Genomic DNA, 16806 nt, shown 5'->3' with positions numbered 1-16806 from the left:
TGAACCCTCCCCCCCCTCCCCCGCAATGCTGGGCCAGGATGCTGTCCCTCAGCTCTTTCAGCTAAAGGCTAGGACTCTACCACTTGAGTCACAGCCCCACTTCTGGTTTTCTGGTGGTTAATTGGAGATAAGAGTCTCACAAATTTTTCCTGGCTTTGAACTGCGATCCTTGAATCTCAGCCTCCTGAGCAGCTAGCTAGCTAGCTGGCCTTCCCATACTTTCTTGCCTCCTTTTCAACAGATGGCCTTTATGTAACTGTTCCTGTAACCAAAGGCAACTAGGGTGGGTTGGCCACTTCGGGAAAGAAAGTTTCTGGAGTAATCAAGTGCAGGTTCTATTTCCTAGGAGGATTCCTCTGGTTTATGAGACTGAGTAAGGACACAGGTCTGCCTGGCTAGGCTTCTGAGTCTCCCATCCTTTTTGAAGCAGGAAAAGCAAGGAACATGTGTTTATATACAAATATCCCAACCTAACTGACTAACTGTTGGTGGTGGCTTTTTCCTGCCAGAAAACACACTGGATGAAGATCACACTTTTTGAACTAGTTTAATTCCTTGCTTGGAAACAGGAACTTTGGTCTCAGTGGACAATTTGCCTGCCAAGGTGGAAGAGGGGGTCTGAGGGAATGGGTTGGGTTATGAGATCAGAAGTCAGGAAATCCTGAATCTTAATTTGGTAGACATACTGGCAGCTGTCTTAGTGAAAAGTCCCTGCTTTGGTGTCTCCAGACATAAATTGAAGATCATGGCTTTCTCCTTGTGGAGATACACCAAACTCAGGGTTTCTATAGATATTTGAGATGTGATACAAAAACAGCGGTGAAATCATTCTTCTTTGTCAACAAGGAAGTCCAGAAATACATTGTATAATACAGAAACATTTGGCCTTTTACTTTTGGTCATGTGGGCTAGGACAGCAAAGCCATTGTTTAAGTTTCTGCATTCTCCCGCTTTTTTTCTTTGTTATTTGTATAGATCACAGTGCAAAATTTACTGCATTGTTCTTAAATGTTCTTTTTTAGTGCTGTCACTGGGGCTTGAACTCAGGGCCAGGGGATTCTCCTTTAGCCTTTTCTACTTAAGGCTGGTTCTTTACCACTTGAGTCCCTTTCAGCTTTTTGCTGGTTAATTGCAGATAAGAGTCTCAGGTACTTATCTGCTTGGGCTGGCTTTGAACTGAGATCTTCACATTTTAGTGTTCTGAGTAGCTAGGATTTACAGGTGTGAGCCCTAGAGCTAGGTTTGCCCTTAAATATTCTGTTAAATGTGCCAATAGGAGAGAGCTGTTGAATATTTATGCTAATTAGGTACTCTTAATTATCCATATGCGAATGACTTGCTTCCACAATTCAAATATTTTGAAGAAATTTTTAAAATTCAAGGTAAAATTTTCCTATCTAGTCACATGCTCTCTTTGTCAATTTATTTTAAGCACTATTGCCATTTTAATATTAGCAGAAAAATGTATTCAATAAATATAGCTACAAACAAAATTAATATTTTTTTTTACCTTGGCTGGGATTTTGGAAAGTTTATAGCATGAACTTTTCCCCTAGTTGAGAAAATGGATCATGAAAAGAGGAAGATGAGAATATATTTAGAAAAGTCCTTCTGTTTCCACTTCATGCTCCTATCAGGCCTTCCTTAGAGCTGGCTGTTCCTCTTAGCTGTTTGTTTTTTTCTGAAGTTATGATGCTGTTTAAGTTACCTTGTTGCGTCTCCAAACATTGCCAAGATGGAAGCTATCCAGATCCAAGCACAAACCAGATGCTACTTAACTCTCAGGCATTGAGAATCAGTGATATGATGAGGACTTTTTGCCAAGCTACAAGGAGAAGGAATGATTATCTTGACCATTTACGCAAAGTGAATTTGGGCACAAATAACCTCATTTGACGATCCCTTCCCCCCATGGTTGGTTCTCATTAGCTGAAAGATCTTATTTTGTTTTCTAGTAGGCTTTCTGCTTCTTCATTTTAACAGCTATTATTTTGTTCAACATATATTTAAGAGTAAACATGTACTACATACTTCACACATATAAATCCATTTAATTTTTGGCACAATCTGTTGTGCACAGGAATGAATTCTGGCCACTTTACAGATTAGAAAACTGAATCCTAGTGAAGTCATTTGTTTCAAGTTTTCAGCTGGATAAATGAATTAGACTAAGGTACTTTCCTTTAGTGCTTGTCTTGACCAAAACTGATACATTCTCTAGAGATCATTGATTTAAGACCTAACTCAAAATTAATTAATATTTTGCCTTTTTCAAAGAAATTTTTTTTGTTTTTGTTTTATTTTGGTGCTGGTACTGGGCTTGTACTTAGGGCCTGGGTATTGACCCTTAACTTTTCCTTTTTTGCTCAAGAGTAGTGCTCTTCTTACGCTTTTTTCAGTTTAATTGGAAATAAGAATTCTGCAGACTTTCCTGCCTAGGCTGGCTTCCAACCTCAGATCCTCAGATCTCGGCCTTCTAGGATTACAGGTGTGAGCCATGGTAACTGGCTCAAGGAAGTTATTTGTATAGAAAGCAAATGTTCCAGTTTGGATATGAAGGGCCCCCCACAAAAGGCTCATGTGCTTAAGGCCTGGTTCCCAGATGGTGGCTCCAATCTTTGAGAGGTGGTTGGATGGGGTAGGGGGGAAGGGAGGGGGTCACTTACCTGAGGAAGTTAGTCATTGGGGTATCTTGTCCCTGGATGCTCTCTGTTCCTCTCTCTGATTTCTAGCTGCCACTAGGTGAGTAACCGCTCCTCCATTCTCTTTCAGTACCATGCTGTACCTTACCACAAGCAGTAAGGGGCAGTTGACCTTGGGCTAATCTGAAACCATGAGCCACAACAAACCTTTCTTGCATTGTTTTCTCAGGTATTCTGTCCCTTAAATAATTTAAATATACCATTTAGCCTTTGAGACTGCATTGTGTGTAGCACGAGATACATATAGTTTCATGTTTGTTTCTAATGATGGCTGGAATGCAAAACCAAACTTGCCAGGTAAGGATTTTATCCTAGCCTTGGGAGCTTTACTTTAAATTTAGCTTGATTCATTCAGGGTTTGAATTTATTTCTGGGTGGCAAAATGTGGCTTATTAGTTTAGAAAAATTCCCTCAAAACAAACTGAAATACTTTACATTTTAATGAGCTCATTGTAAGTGAATTCCCAACCTTCTAAGGCAATTTACCCTAAAATAGATCTGGGTGTTAAAAATAAGGCAGTTTGGGCTGGGAAGGTGGCTCAGTGGTAGAGCGCTTGCCTTGCATGCATGAGGCCCTGGGTTGGATTCCTCAGCACCACATAAGCAAAAAAAAAAAAAGCCGGAAGTGGCACTGTGGCTCAAGTGGTAGAGTGCTAGCCTTGAGCTGAAGAGCTGAGGGACAGTGCCCAGGCCCAGAGTTCAGGCCCCATGACCGGACACCCCCACCCCCACCCCCAAAAAAATAAGGCAGTTTGATTCATCTGATCTCAACCAAAAGAAGGTTTGCCTTTATGTGTTGCGATTTAGAGCAAATATAATATTTTTTTAAACCACTCAAATTTAATGTAAAGGAGAAAGCTCCTTGAATCATTATACAAAAGACAAATAAGGAACATTATGGGAAAATTCTTTTACTGAAACAAACAAAATCTGCTGTTGAAAAATAAAATCCCAGCGGGGCGCCGGTGGCTCACGCCTGTAATCCTAGCTACTCAGGAGGCTGAGATCTGAGGATTGCGGTTCAAAGCCAGCCCGGGCAGGAAAGTTTGTGAGACTCTTATCTCCAATAAACCACTAGAAACCGGTGCCCAAGCCCAGAATTCAAGCCTCACGACAAAAAAAGAAAAGAAAAATAAAACCCCTATTAGGAATAATTTTCTGCTTATATCTAAATCACAATACTATATGCATAACATGCATCAAAATGCATAGCTCATAAAATATGTAATTTTAAAGTCTGTACCTAAGTAGAAATTCTGGCTTGAAAATAAAATGATTAAAGTACATTCCAGGAGATGGAAACTGTATCAGGGATGACATAGATTCTTCACATTTTTCCATGAGGGACCAATATTAATTTATCTATTAGTTCCCTTACCAAAGGCAAAAAAATGTTTAACAAACATAATTTTCTTCCAATAAGAATACTGGTAAAACAGAAGAATTCCAGAGCTCTCATCTGAGCAAATACCTCTATTCATAATCTCAGTCTTTATTGCCTTTTAATGTAAACAAATTTATTTTGTAAAAGTGTCTTCTTAGAATCTTTTTTTTTGACAAGACAGTTTTGCCAGTTGACTGGATTTGCAGCATCCCTTTTGGCAACATGCATATTGTACTACACACACACACATACACACACACACACTCAGAAGCCCAGGCCGAATTTGGTTAGCCCACACCTTTATTATCAAGCCATCTCTCTCCCTTTGGCTGATAAGCATCTTCCTTGAAGACAAGCTAAGAAGCTTTGTCTTTTCTATTAAAACTATGTACCTCCTTCTCTGGGGTTATATCTCATAAATTTTAGTTATCTCGATTGCTTTCATTCCTTTTGCCTCAGATAGGGAAACATCTCTAGTGGGTCCCCAATGACCTCTGAAGTTCTCTTTTATCAACACTTTTGTAAAAACTTCAACTCTGTTTTACCATGGAAATTATAACCAAGTCACTAAACTTGATTGTGATAGCCAGAAAGAGATCACAATCTTCAAAGAGTTTGTGTTAGGAGTCAGAGTTTGACTCAACTTCAAGTATGTCTGGCATCCTAGGCAGGAGATAGATGGAAGGTAGGCTTATAGCTGACAAGTTTTTCATCTGTGATACGCCCAAGGCATAAGAAAAAAAACACAACTAATCTTTCATCTTTTTTCTCCCTCCCTCTCTCCCTCCCTTTCTCCTTCCTTCCCACCTTTCTTCTTTCTTTCTTTTTTGGTGCCAGTCCTGGGGCTTGAACTTAGGGCCTAGGCACTGTCCCTAAGCTTTTTGTGCTCAAGGCTAATGTTTTACCATTTGAATCACAGCTCCACAGATCTCAGCCTCCTGAATAGCCAGGATTACAGGCTTGAGTCACAAGCTTCAGGCTCATCTTTATTTTCTTTATCCCATCTTTCACCCTGACATATCATTATTCAATATCACCATATGTGATATTTAGAATTTTTTTTTTCTTTTTTTCAGTCATGGGGCTTGAACTCAAGATTTAAGCTTTTTTGTTCAAGGATAGTACTCTACCAGTTTGAGTCACCGCTCCACTTGTGGTTTTCTGGTGGTCAATTGGAGATAAAATTTCATGGACTTTTCTGCCTGGGCTGGCTTTGAACTGTGATCCTCAGATCTCAGACTCTTAAGTAGCTAAGATTACAGATGTGAGTCATTGGCACCTGGAGATTTAGAATTTCAATTTGCGCAGAACCAGTGTTTGAGATCAAGTAAGAATAACACTGGCATTCACACATGTAAGAGAGGAATTGATGAATGCCCCACAAAACCAGGAGAGATGTGCTGTTTAGAATAATTAACAGCTTGTGTGTGGATCAGAAGGAGCCATTATAGTACCAGGACTCATGTAGAAACTGGTGAGTCCTAAGTAAGTGTGCAGGGTGGGGCTGTTTTTTAACCTTGGGGAGTCAGGGCACCAGCTTTTCCAACCAATTCAGAAGTATTTAGCAACCACTGCAGCCACATCACTGGCTGAGAATGGCCCTGCCTGAGAATGAGCCTGGTGAGACTCATTATGCTCAAACATAATAGCATGGACTCTGTCTCTCTGAACTAGCACATGTTTATACCATGAAAGAAGAAAGGCTAACTGGTGATGAACTTGTATGAAAGAAATCACACTGGCTTACTAGATGACCATTTCCAAGAGAGTTTTTCAATCTTGAGTGATCTTCAAGGTTGTCTACTGCATTTAAACTTTGGACTATCTGACTGCAGTGACTGATTGTTGGGAAAGTTGTACACATTCTTAGGGTACTGTGGGACTCACTTGACAGCTGCTACCACCTGTGGAGATCCTTGATGTTCCTGCAGTTTTTCTGAGTGCCTCTAGCTGTTCTCTTGGTAGTAATTCTCCTTAAGATGCAGAAGGATTCCCACCCCCACCCCCACCCCCACCACACACACTGCTCCTGCTCTTCCCTGGGACTGCATCCTGCTTCTATTTCCAATGCAGGATTCCGAAGAGGGCTCCCTGGTGCATTCCAGAAGCCTTCAGGCCAGCACTTTTTAACCCTTTCATGCCATGGGATCCTCTTGGCAGACTGCTGAAGACCATGAATTCCTTGTCAGAACATTTTGAATGCATAAGCTAAAACCCATGAGTTTAAAAAGGAAGCCAATTATATAGAATCTTAACAACAAAAGTTTAAAAAATTGTGATATTTATGTGTGTGTGTGTGTATATATATATATATATATATGCTTCTTTATTGACATACTATATACCATGTCGAAGGCCTACCTATTAGCTACTGTAATTTGAGACATTTGCAAGTGTATTGTCCTGTAAAGAAATTATGGCTCTACTGATGATTAAGTCATTGACACTTATCCTCTTGCCCTTGTGATTTGTTGCCTGTGTTCATAATGGAAGGAAATGCTAAATGTCAGAAGTTACTAATAATATAAAGATGTGACTTTAAAAAAAAAATCTTCCTAGTTTTTTTTTTTTTTTTGGCTGTTTATGGGGCTTGAAGTCAGGACCCTGGGCACTGTTGCTAAGCTTTTTTTGCTCAAGAAGAGTGCTCTATCACTTTGAGCAACAGCTCCACTTGTAGTGCTCTGGTGGTTAAATGGAGCTAAGTCATGGATATTCCTGTACTTGCTGGTTTCGAACAGCAATCCTCAGGTCTCAGCCTCCTGAGGAGCTAGGATTTCAGGCATGAGCCACTGTCACCCATCTATCTTCCTAATTCTGAGTAGCTCTGAGTCAATTCTTTGTATTCTAGTTACAAATCCTAGCAAAATAAAGTTGTCAGTAGGACCAACACCTGGTTGAAAGCTCTACTTCATGCCCAGTAGGCAGATGTCTTACCACCATACTTTTTGGCCTGACATTTCTCCCACTAGCTAGACCAGGACGTTTGGGACTAGGAAGAGGGGACAAAGCATGTGCCCCCAGGTGCCTTCTTTTACTACTGAGCGGTTTCTTCCCAGCATCAGTACCACAGAAAACCAACACTTAATTTTCTGGTTCTAGTGTCACTTTTCCCATAAATTGTCCTTGTCACCTGGACACAGATCCCCGGATGATCTGGGGACAAAGCTAAGCTTCCATTTTCTTATCTATGAAAAAGAAAGAAAGGACAAAAATACTTCATAGGAGAACTAGGAGTAAATGAAGGAATGGTTGTGTTTAGTAAATTGTACAACATTATCAAAGTGTGTGCTATTATCATTTTCCACTGTTGGGTCTTTGAGGAACCAGAAAGTACACAGTGCCAGTCCCCAAGAGTTGGGCTCGCGTTAAGTTAAGCAGCCCGTGGACCCTCCTAGAACGCACGGGTGCAAGCCCAGGCCGCTTCAGGCAAGCAGGCCGGTGCAATACCTGCACCTTTCTTTCCTGACAGGTAGCAGACACCTTTCTGGCTCCTAGCGCGCAGCAGGGCTGCAATACAAGTGCTTCCCTCCGGAGAGGGCGCGGGGCGGGGCTGCTTGGCCGGGGGTTGGCCCCGGGGGGGTCTCCCGGGTAGCTGCTTCCGGACAGGTGAGAGGCGGTGAGCGAGGCTGAGGCGGGGGGTAGGGGAGAGGGTGGAGGGACCGAGGGGAAGGCCGGGCTGCGTGCGCGCAGGCCGGGAGGACGCGGAAGGTGCGGGCGGCGGGCCGGACCGCGCGCGAGGAGGGGCCGGAGGGGCGGGGACTGGGCGGGGCGGGCGTTCTCGTCACTTGATAAAACGCCTGCGAGTCTCCAGAGAACAACGGGCTCATTCAGCGATCGGGAGCCGCGGGCGAGGGGGAGCGGCCGGGCCGAGAGCGGGACCCGTCCGGGGGGTGGGGCCGGGCGCAGTGGCGAGGAGAGGCGAAGGTGGCCCCGGCCGTTCGCCGCGCGCCAGGCAGCCTCGGACCCGCACGCGAAGGCAGCCCTGAGCGCAGCGCGGCCGCCGCAAGACCCCGCTCCCTTCCCCGGGCTCCCGCCCATGGCGGCCGCGGGGCAGCTGTGCCTGCTCTACCTGTCGGCGGGACTCCTGTCCCGGCTCGGCTCAGCCTTCAACTTGGACACCCGCGAGGACAATGTGATCCGGAAATCTGGGGACCCCGGCAGCCTCTTCGGCTTCTCGCTGGCCATGCACTGGCAGCTGCAGCCCGAGGACAAGCGGCTGTGAGTTCCCCGACTCTTCCCACCCCCCACCGGGACGCCGGACGGGCGAGAGCCGGGGCCAGGGCGCGCCCCGGCGTTCCCGCCCGCCCCGCGTGCCCGGCTCTGCCCCTGCCGCGCCCGGGACGCCGTCGGCCTCGGGGAGGAGCGGGGTGGTGGTCGCCGGCCGGCGGCGCCCAGCGCTTGCGCGCTTCGTTGGGCACCGGCCCTCTTGCGTGCAGCCCCGGACCCCGGGGAGAGTTTACTTTTGTTGTTGTTGTTTAACGAAGTGCTTTTCTGCCAGTTCGTTCTCAACACCCCCTCACCCCCCCAGGCTTGTTTGCTAGGATCCCGGCAGGTGGCACGCTTTGCTTAGTTTCACACGTGTGTGTGTGTGTGTGTGTGTGTGAAGATCCAGGCCTCTTCCCAGCCCAAGGAACATGGGATCCCCTCGCGGGAGTTGGGAGAGCCACTTTCCGAACGGTCCTGCGTGACTTTTCCTGCTGGGTGGGCACTCCTTGTAGGAGTCACTTTTGCACGCTTTTTCCCCCCCTGAAGGATGGATTTAACCAAGCACCTGTTAGCTGCACTAGATCAGCTGAGAAAACAAATCTCTCTAGTGGTGTTCCCATTGCCCCCCCCCCTTTCCCCCGCCCAACCCCCTAACCTTTGGGCCGCACGGAGACCCGTGGGGCCCCTGCTTGGGTTGGGTTTGGCCAGGGGTTAAAGCGAAATATCGGATCTGAGCTGGGACTTAGCAAACGAGGTTCGGAAGTGACAATCCCCATCCCCCCCCTTCACCCCCAGCAGATAGATCACTGTTCCTCCCAGGAGAAAGTGAAGACTCTTCTCCTCTCCTTTTCTCTCTAAACAGTGTTTGGTTCCCACATGACCGAACTCTTTAGACTGGAGAGAGTGTTCTGGAGCTTAGTCGCCCTAATCGCTGTGGGGCTGCATTCTTGATCCCTTGCTACTAGGGAAAACCACTCTGAACAACAAAAGGTTCCCCCCTCCCCACTCAGGCCTTTAGTTGAACCCAGGTCCTTCCAGGACCAACAGACCGGAGAAAGCAAAGTGCAGCAACAATTTAGTAAGAGACTGTTTAGAAGCCAGTGTGAGTTTTAGATCTGGAGGAAATCCTGATTTCCGTTAACAAGTTTGGAATTTGTAGATATTGAGTCTTTCTGTCAGGCTTTTCTGGTAGGGGAAGCATTGGCAAGGCAGGTGGTCTGAATCTGCAGGCCTGGCCACTGTTCATTCCTTGCTTTTTCTCAGAACTGTGGTTAACTTGTGAGTCTGAAATGAGAGGTGGATTCTGTTAATCAGTTATTGGGTGATGTTTAATGTCTGAGCATACTGTGTGTGGATATCTTTTGGAGTGTCGGAACTTGTTCATCAGAAGTGATTGTGGGCAGGCAGAGGAAATACATTCTCCCTGATATTCTCTCTGCCCCAGAGGCCACTCAGACTGGTGGTTTCAACTGGTCTGAGCAGATGTGGTGAAGAGGAAATATTGAGGCAAGAAATGCCCTTGCATGGAGTTTGCAAAATGTGCTTTTAGCCAGGAATCCCTTGTCATCAAGGTGAGCACATGCCTGTTGAAACTTGTCACTACTACCGGGCTTCTCTGGTCTTAGAGTTGCCACAGGTCTTCCCCAGGGCAAGAAGAAGCTTGCTATTGGCCCCTCACACCTTACAGAAATGCCATCCTTAGGTGCTCATCAAAGGAAGAGGCCCACCCAAAGAGGCTCATCTTTCCCTAAACCCTGGCATAGAAACCACACTGTAGGGGGCTAATGCTTGTGTCCAGTGCTGTTCCACCCTATCTTAGGCTCTTCCAGCTACTTTGGACCTCCCTGGAGAATCTGTATACTTTTGCCACCCATATCACACAGCCTGTTGACAGAGAAGGATGTGCATATAAATGACAGTCAGTGATTTGAGACTTCTGGTCCAGTTTCCCAAGCAGGAAATATTTCAGGAACTGATGGGAGAGAGATAAAGTCATTCCTTTTTTGGCCATTATTTAAGTAGCTATTCATTTACTTTGGTCTTTGTTCTTTTGAGCTATTACAATTTGTTTAGGTTATTGTGAAGATTAAAAGAACAAGAAGTGCCTACCTGCCTAAGTGTTAGATGCTGACAATGATAAATGTAAAAGCATGGGCCTACTGTGTGCCAGTTACGGCAGACATTTCGTCATGCTAAGTTCGCCTAAAAGTAAAGCAAAAGGCTATTGTTTGGTTAATATCCTATCTTAACCATGTTTCTGAAACCCAAAGCAACTCATAATAGACTCATAATAAAAGCAGATTTACTGAACAAGTGACTTTGAGAAGATATAAGACAAATATCGGTATAGAAAACCTAGTATATTTTTTTCTTTAGAAATGTTCTCCCATGCCATCTACATACTTAGTAAAACCTTTAACTCTATTTAAGATTTTACTGTGTTTGAGAGCCCCCAAACGAAACTTCATGAAGGTTTTTAGGCTGCTCAAGAAGTTTAAGACTCCGAAGGATTATATTATTACGTGAATGGCTGACTGTGATCTTTAATTTCTGTTAGGTAGGTAGCATTGAGTCATTCTCAGAGATTGCAGGTGTGTGGTGGTGACTGGTTATATCTGTCCTATGAATCATCCCACTGCTCTTCTGGGAAGAGATGGATCTATGTATGACCACAGGGTGGAACTCAGGAGGAAGTTGTGCAGTGATCCTTACCTGGGAAGATTCTGGATTGCTCCCAATCCTCATTTTCTTCCTTCAAAGGGTATCTCTGTCTGTCTTTCTCTGTCTCTTCTCTTCTCCTCTCTTTATCTCTCTTTCTCTGTTTCTCATTACCATTGTTTTCCAGAAGACCCTACCTTTCTGACAGTGATATTTCTTTCCTCTGAGTTTCACTCAAACTTGTCATTTTCTGAAAACCATATTTCCAGCCCACAGTCTCCATTTACAGTTGAAGAAACTGAAGTTGAAAGTTGTGAAATGTCTAGTACAGTCTCATAGCTACTAAAGCAGAATGTTAACTGAATCTGGATTTGAAGTTGGTATTTCTGACTCATACTCATGCCATCTCTAAAAGGAAAAGTCAAAAAAGTCCATCAGATCTGCAGAAATTGGCAAGCAGTTGAGTTTTGGAAATGAACTGTAGTATGTTGATTTATTATACAGTTTCCCACATGGGTCAGGGCTATCTATTTGAATATTGGTGCCTGGACTCTCTTCCTATTGACTGCTATTCCAGCTGGCCATGGACCAAGTTCTGAGTTCTCCTTCTCTAAAAGCCTGGTGCAGTGAGACTGTCATTAGTCAGATGGGAGCTGTGTCCAGGATGTATACCTAAGGTCTTGGCTTCCTTGATTCTTTCTCTCTGTTAGAATGCCATGTGGCCCAGGGCCATCCTCCAGGAATGGCTGGGTCACCTTGAGTCCTAAGAGTGGAGAAAAATCCAAAATGTGCAAGGAGATTTAGAGGAAACCTGATGTGTGTGTGTGTGTGTGTGTGTGTGTGTGTGTGTGTGTGTATATACAGAAGTAGGCAAGTTTAATTTGAACACAGGCCTGTGTGAGACCTAAGTAATGACTGGGTTAGAAAACGTAATATGTAATGTAAATTACAAAGTCTGGTTTAACATTCATACAATAGAAGTCATTCTGCCTTCTTAGTAATATGGACTATTTTAACATAACAGCATACTAAGGGTTTACATATTTGTAACCAAAGATGCTGGAACTGTGATGCTGTGAAGGCCTGGGCTAATGAATTTTTCAGCATTTTCAGTGGGGACAGTGGACACAAAGCAGAAATGCTGTCATCTGCTTGGATGACAGGGCCAGGTGTGCCTGCAACACCGTCAGTGCAGCCTGTTATCTCAAGGAAAAATATAATCAGATCTCAGGGACCCATCCTATCTTGCAATTCCTCTCCCCTTCAATGTCAGCAGCACACGTGCCTGACAGCTCTGAAGTTCACCTGTTGTCCATCATCTTCTAGGGTGATCTAATCTCTTCCCAACAGGATAATAGGTTCTAGGGGGAGGGGGCAGGGTCTTAGGCTCATCTTTGCCTGATGCACCTGCCATGTGCCTTGCAGATAGATATAGCAGAAGTCATATCATGCACTCAATTTAACTTGTGAAATCAGCGATCCCTGCTGAGGGGACAGGATGGGAGGAGAGGGAACCATCCCTTTATTTAACCCTTTGCCCTTCCCCTCTCAGGCCTAGGTGTCTGTTGTCTCTGGAGAAAGAAACTGGCTGTGATGGAAACAGATGTAGAGCTCACTTTTGGTTTTGAGTTTAAGGACCTAGGTCCCAGCAAAGGGATTCTTCATGGTGATTTTAAATGACAGTTGGGTTTTGCCCTTACTAAAGGCAGACTTTTGAAGCTAATCTCAGAAATACAAGCTGCCCTGTCCTACATTGGGGTGCTCAGGATTTGCTGGGTTGGTTGTATAATGAGTCTAGCTAGAGAAGAAGGGCTGTGGGGAATAGAGCTCCTGAAAGCAACTTCTATGGGGTCAAATGGAAATAAGCACAGGTGAGCACTTGCAGATTCATACTGGAAGGTTTAGGTATTCAAGGAGAGTAAAGGAATCTTGAGTGTGTTTAACTCCTTAGGTGGAATGGCAAGGGGCTCCTTGGGTAGGGTACAGAGAGCCACAGAGTGGGCATCTGGGGGTTGCGTCAATACTCCAGCCTTTGGGGTGGATGGGAAAGACTGAGTCCTTCAGAGTGCTGATCTGAGGGGCTCTTAGGGCCAGATCTATTTTTCAATTTCCTTAAGTGTGATCCAAGAATCTGTTCCTACAGTTCTCTGGGTTTGCAGTAGAAGGGCTTTCCCACCTTGTACTGGTGGCTCATGCCTAGCTATTTAGGAAGCTAAGATCTGCAGATCACAGTTCAAAGCCAGCCCAGGCAGAAAAGCCTAGTGAAATTTTTTATTTCCAATTAACAACCGAAAAAGCTGGAAGTAAAGCTGTGGGTCAAGTGCCAGCCTTGAGTAAAAAAGCTAAAGGATAACGCTCAAGCTCTGCGTTTAAGCATTTAAATTAAAAAAAAAAAAAAAAAGGGCTGGGAAGGTGGCTCAGTGGTAGAGCGCTTGCCTTGCATGCATGAGGCCCTGGGTTGGATTCCTCAGCACCACATAAGCAAAAAGAAAAAAGCCGGAAGTGGCGCTGTGGCTCAAGTGGTAGAGCGCTAGCCTTGAGCTGAAGAGCTGAGGGACAGCGCCCAGGCCCAGAGTTCAGGCCTCAGGACCGGACCCAAAAAAAAAAAAAAAAAAAAAAAAAGAGGGACTTTCCTTGTTTGTACAGAAGGCAGCCGTGATGTCGTGGACAAGGACTGAGCCTAGAGCCAGCTGGAGTCAAATCCCCTTCGACCCTTTGCTAGCTATGACATTGCACAGGAGTTCTTTTGGGTCCGGTTATGGGGCCTGAACTCTGGACCTGGGCGCTGTCCCTCAGCTCTTCAGCTCAAGGCTAGTGCTCTACCACTTGAGCCACAGCATCACTTCCGGCTTTTTTTCTTTTTGCATATGTGGTGCTGAGGAATCGAACCCAGGGCCTCATGCATGCAAGGCAAGCGCTCTACCACTGAGCCACTTTCCCAGCCCTTGCACAGGAGATCTAACTGCTTTGTGCTTCCCTTTCTCCTGCTGTAAAGTAAGGATAACCATGCCAGAGACTCATTCTGGCCCAAAGGAAGCCCTTGCTGCTTGTTAATAGACACAGAAGGCAAAGATGTAAGAGGCAGAGTGGCCATGACATGCTGGCCAGAGTTGCTCTGAAATCCGACTTGCCTGGCCTGCTCAATGTGCATGCGTTCTTCTTTTAATAATATTTAAGTTCACATTTTCCATTTCTTCCCTTTTCATTCACCAGTTACCATGTGCAGGAAGCTCACCTCAGAAATGTGCCTTATAGCTGCCAAGCATGAAAGGTTTCAGTGTTCAGTGGTGGGTATACGAGCAAGATGAGGTTTCTGAGAGAACACCTTGGAGCCTGCTTGGGCAGTTCTAGGATAAGTTCATTGGTAAGGACTACCAACTGTTCAGGAATTCTTAGTCTGTGTGTGTGTGTGTGTGTGTGTGTGTGTGTGTGTGTGTGTACGCACTTGGGCTACTGGGACTTGAATTCAGGGACTTGATTTGGCTTTTTCTGCCTCTTGAGTGTGTGTGTGTGTGTGTGTGTGTGTGTGCACGCACTTGGGCTACTGGGACTTGAATTCAGGGACTTGATTTGGCTTTTTCTGCCTCTTGAGCCACACTTCCATGTCTGGCTATTTGCTGGTTAATTGCAGATAAAAGTCTCAAGGACATTTCTTCCCAGTCTGGCTTCAAACTACAATCCTTAGCTCTTAGCCTCTTGAATAGCTAGGATGACAGGTGTGAGCCATATATACCTGGCCCTTCTCAGAGGTTTGACTCTGAAAGTAGCCCCACATTCCCTCCTTGCTAGCTCATTTATACTCTACTTGGACCAGGTTGATGAGTTATTTTTGTTAGTATTTTGAAGCTAATGTATAGCAGGAAAGAATTTGCATGGAAGTGTCTGATTATTGACAATGCAGCTGCCTAAAGTTGGAAAGATACTTGGTCAGAGTATCCTTGGAAGTTGTTTTCTTCCCAGATTTGTTTGCTAAACTGGCATTTAGAATAGCAAACCATGATCCCTCAGAACTAAATTATGAGGCTAATTGTGAATTAGTCCAGAAGTTGGGCAGGCAGCTGGACCCTTCACCAGACTCAGTCCCTGTCAAATAACAGGGTGGAATGACCACTGTCTCATCTGCTGCCGTCTGGCTTTTCTGTTTAGATAAACAAGGCAGGATGATTGCAAACCAGCATCCTGGTCCTGCGGTTGGCACGCTTGTGTAACAACACCTTTCATTGGTGTTCCAGGGAGCCGACCCTGTCTCACCCTTGTGCTGGATTTCAGTGTTGGGTATCACTGATGCTTTGTTGAATCCAAATTGGCGCAGAAACTATTTTAAAAAATAAACCAGCAAGTCTTTGAAACCAATTAAAGGATAAGGAAGAGTACTGAGTTCTAGGGGGACGAAAGTACCATTCAAAACTAATAGTTAGAAGCCAAACCCAGTGACGGGAGTCTTGAGTATTGCCCACCAGCTAGCTCTATTTTCATGTTATATGAAGCTTGCCTTTTTTCTTTTCTCTTCTTTTCTTTGCTTTTCTTTTTTGTGAAAGAAACATGTCAGCCTATTTCTTTAGAGAAAATAGATTTTTAAAGAACAAAACCAAAAATAAGCCTTGGGATACTTTGGAAAGAGTCTTGCAGGTTAGTGATAAGACTTAGGGGGAAGCACTGGGTAATGCCTGTTTACAAAAAGTCTGTTCTATTTGGCGATATCAAGGCTACTGAGGCTTCTTTTGAACTGAAGCTATTTTGATTGTTGGTGTGCCAGGGTGTCCTGCAAATGTGGTGAACATTTTGACTCAGAGGGTAGAAAGACACCAAATTGTCCTGAGATGATACTCATTTGGTGCTTGTGAAATAAGGCCCTTCTCTTTAGAACATGCTGACATTGTTGTGGTCCTGTAAAAGCAGCTTGACATAAAATTAACTAAGGGATCCTTGCCACTATTTCAACTGTCCTGGGTGGGAGGGCTGTTGGCAGTTCGTGGGGTGGGGTGCGGGCCTCTTCTGTTCTCCCTCTTTGCTGAGGAGAAGTCTTTCCACAGCTGGTTCCTTCTAATGCATCTGTCAGATGGTAGCTTACTTGGCTATACATGCTTGATTCTTTAGAACAAAGTTATTGATAATAACAAGAGCTAGGGTGGAAATGTTTAGAATTTTCCAAGGCTCCAGGGAGACTGGAGATAGATAGGAAAAGGCTATATGGAATACTTGAGGAGAAGGTAAGGTATAGGGAATCTGTGGATGGGAATTAAGGAGCTCAGCTTTGTGGTGACATAAGGCAAATTTGACTTTTCAAACAAAGGAGAGCTCAAAGAGGCTCAGACACAATCAGGTGGACATGCAGATACATAGTTCTAAGAAATTATTATAGGCCACTCATGGCCTAGGGACCAACTTAAGACAATACTTGGAAAAAGTTGGGCTGGGAGCTGGCTTTTAGGTCAGTGTGTTAGTCAGCTTTCTGTTGCTGTGCCATAGCACCTGAGAAAGTCAACTTCAAAATCACCTATTGGCTCTTGGTTTCAAAGGTTCTAGTAGACTGGCTTTATTGTTTTTGTTACAGAATAACATGGTAGGAACAAGGCAGAAAATCATGGTAGGACGCTCACTTGGTGTCTAAGAAGGAGAAGGAGTAGAGAAGGAGAGAGCTAAAGGGAGACTGGGAATGAGGCAAGGAGAGAGGCTGAGAGAGGGAGGAAGGAGCTGAGGTCCAGTCTTCCCTTCTAGGGCACAGACCCAGTGGCCTAACTTCCTTCCCCTAGGCCTCATCTTTTCAAAGTTGGCCACCTCCCAGTAACACTAACACAGGCCTTTGAGGACATTTAACTAATTGTAACTAACTGTAAGAATCAGGGAGATTATATA

At 44.8% G+C, this 16806-nt stretch overlaps 1 protein-coding gene across 2 annotated transcripts in view; it reads left to right on the top strand.

The window, feature by feature from the left end:
• The first annotated feature begins 7926 nt into the window (after positions 1–7926).
• Itga6 (integrin subunit alpha 6) overlaps positions 7927–16806 on the top strand; it is a 91172-nt gene continuing 82292 nt past the window's right edge. For both annotated transcript variants that reach the window (XM_042694107.1, XM_042694108.1), the window contains exon 1: positions 7927–8304. In XM_042694107.1, coding sequence (XP_042550041.1) covers positions 8123–8304 — 182 coding nt within the window. In that variant the 5' untranslated portion in view covers positions 7927–8122. The remainder of the gene's footprint in view (positions 8305–16806) is intronic.

The sequence above is a fragment of the Dipodomys spectabilis genome, unplaced genomic scaffold, assembly GCF_019054845.1.
Source record: "Dipodomys spectabilis isolate Male_0828 unplaced genomic scaffold, ASM1905484v1 ptg000174l, whole genome shotgun sequence".
Taxonomy (NCBI): domain Eukaryota; kingdom Metazoa; phylum Chordata; class Mammalia; order Rodentia; family Heteromyidae; genus Dipodomys; species Dipodomys spectabilis.
The sequence above is the reverse complement of the archived record's forward strand: the minus strand, read 5'-3'. Positions and strand labels throughout refer to the sequence as shown.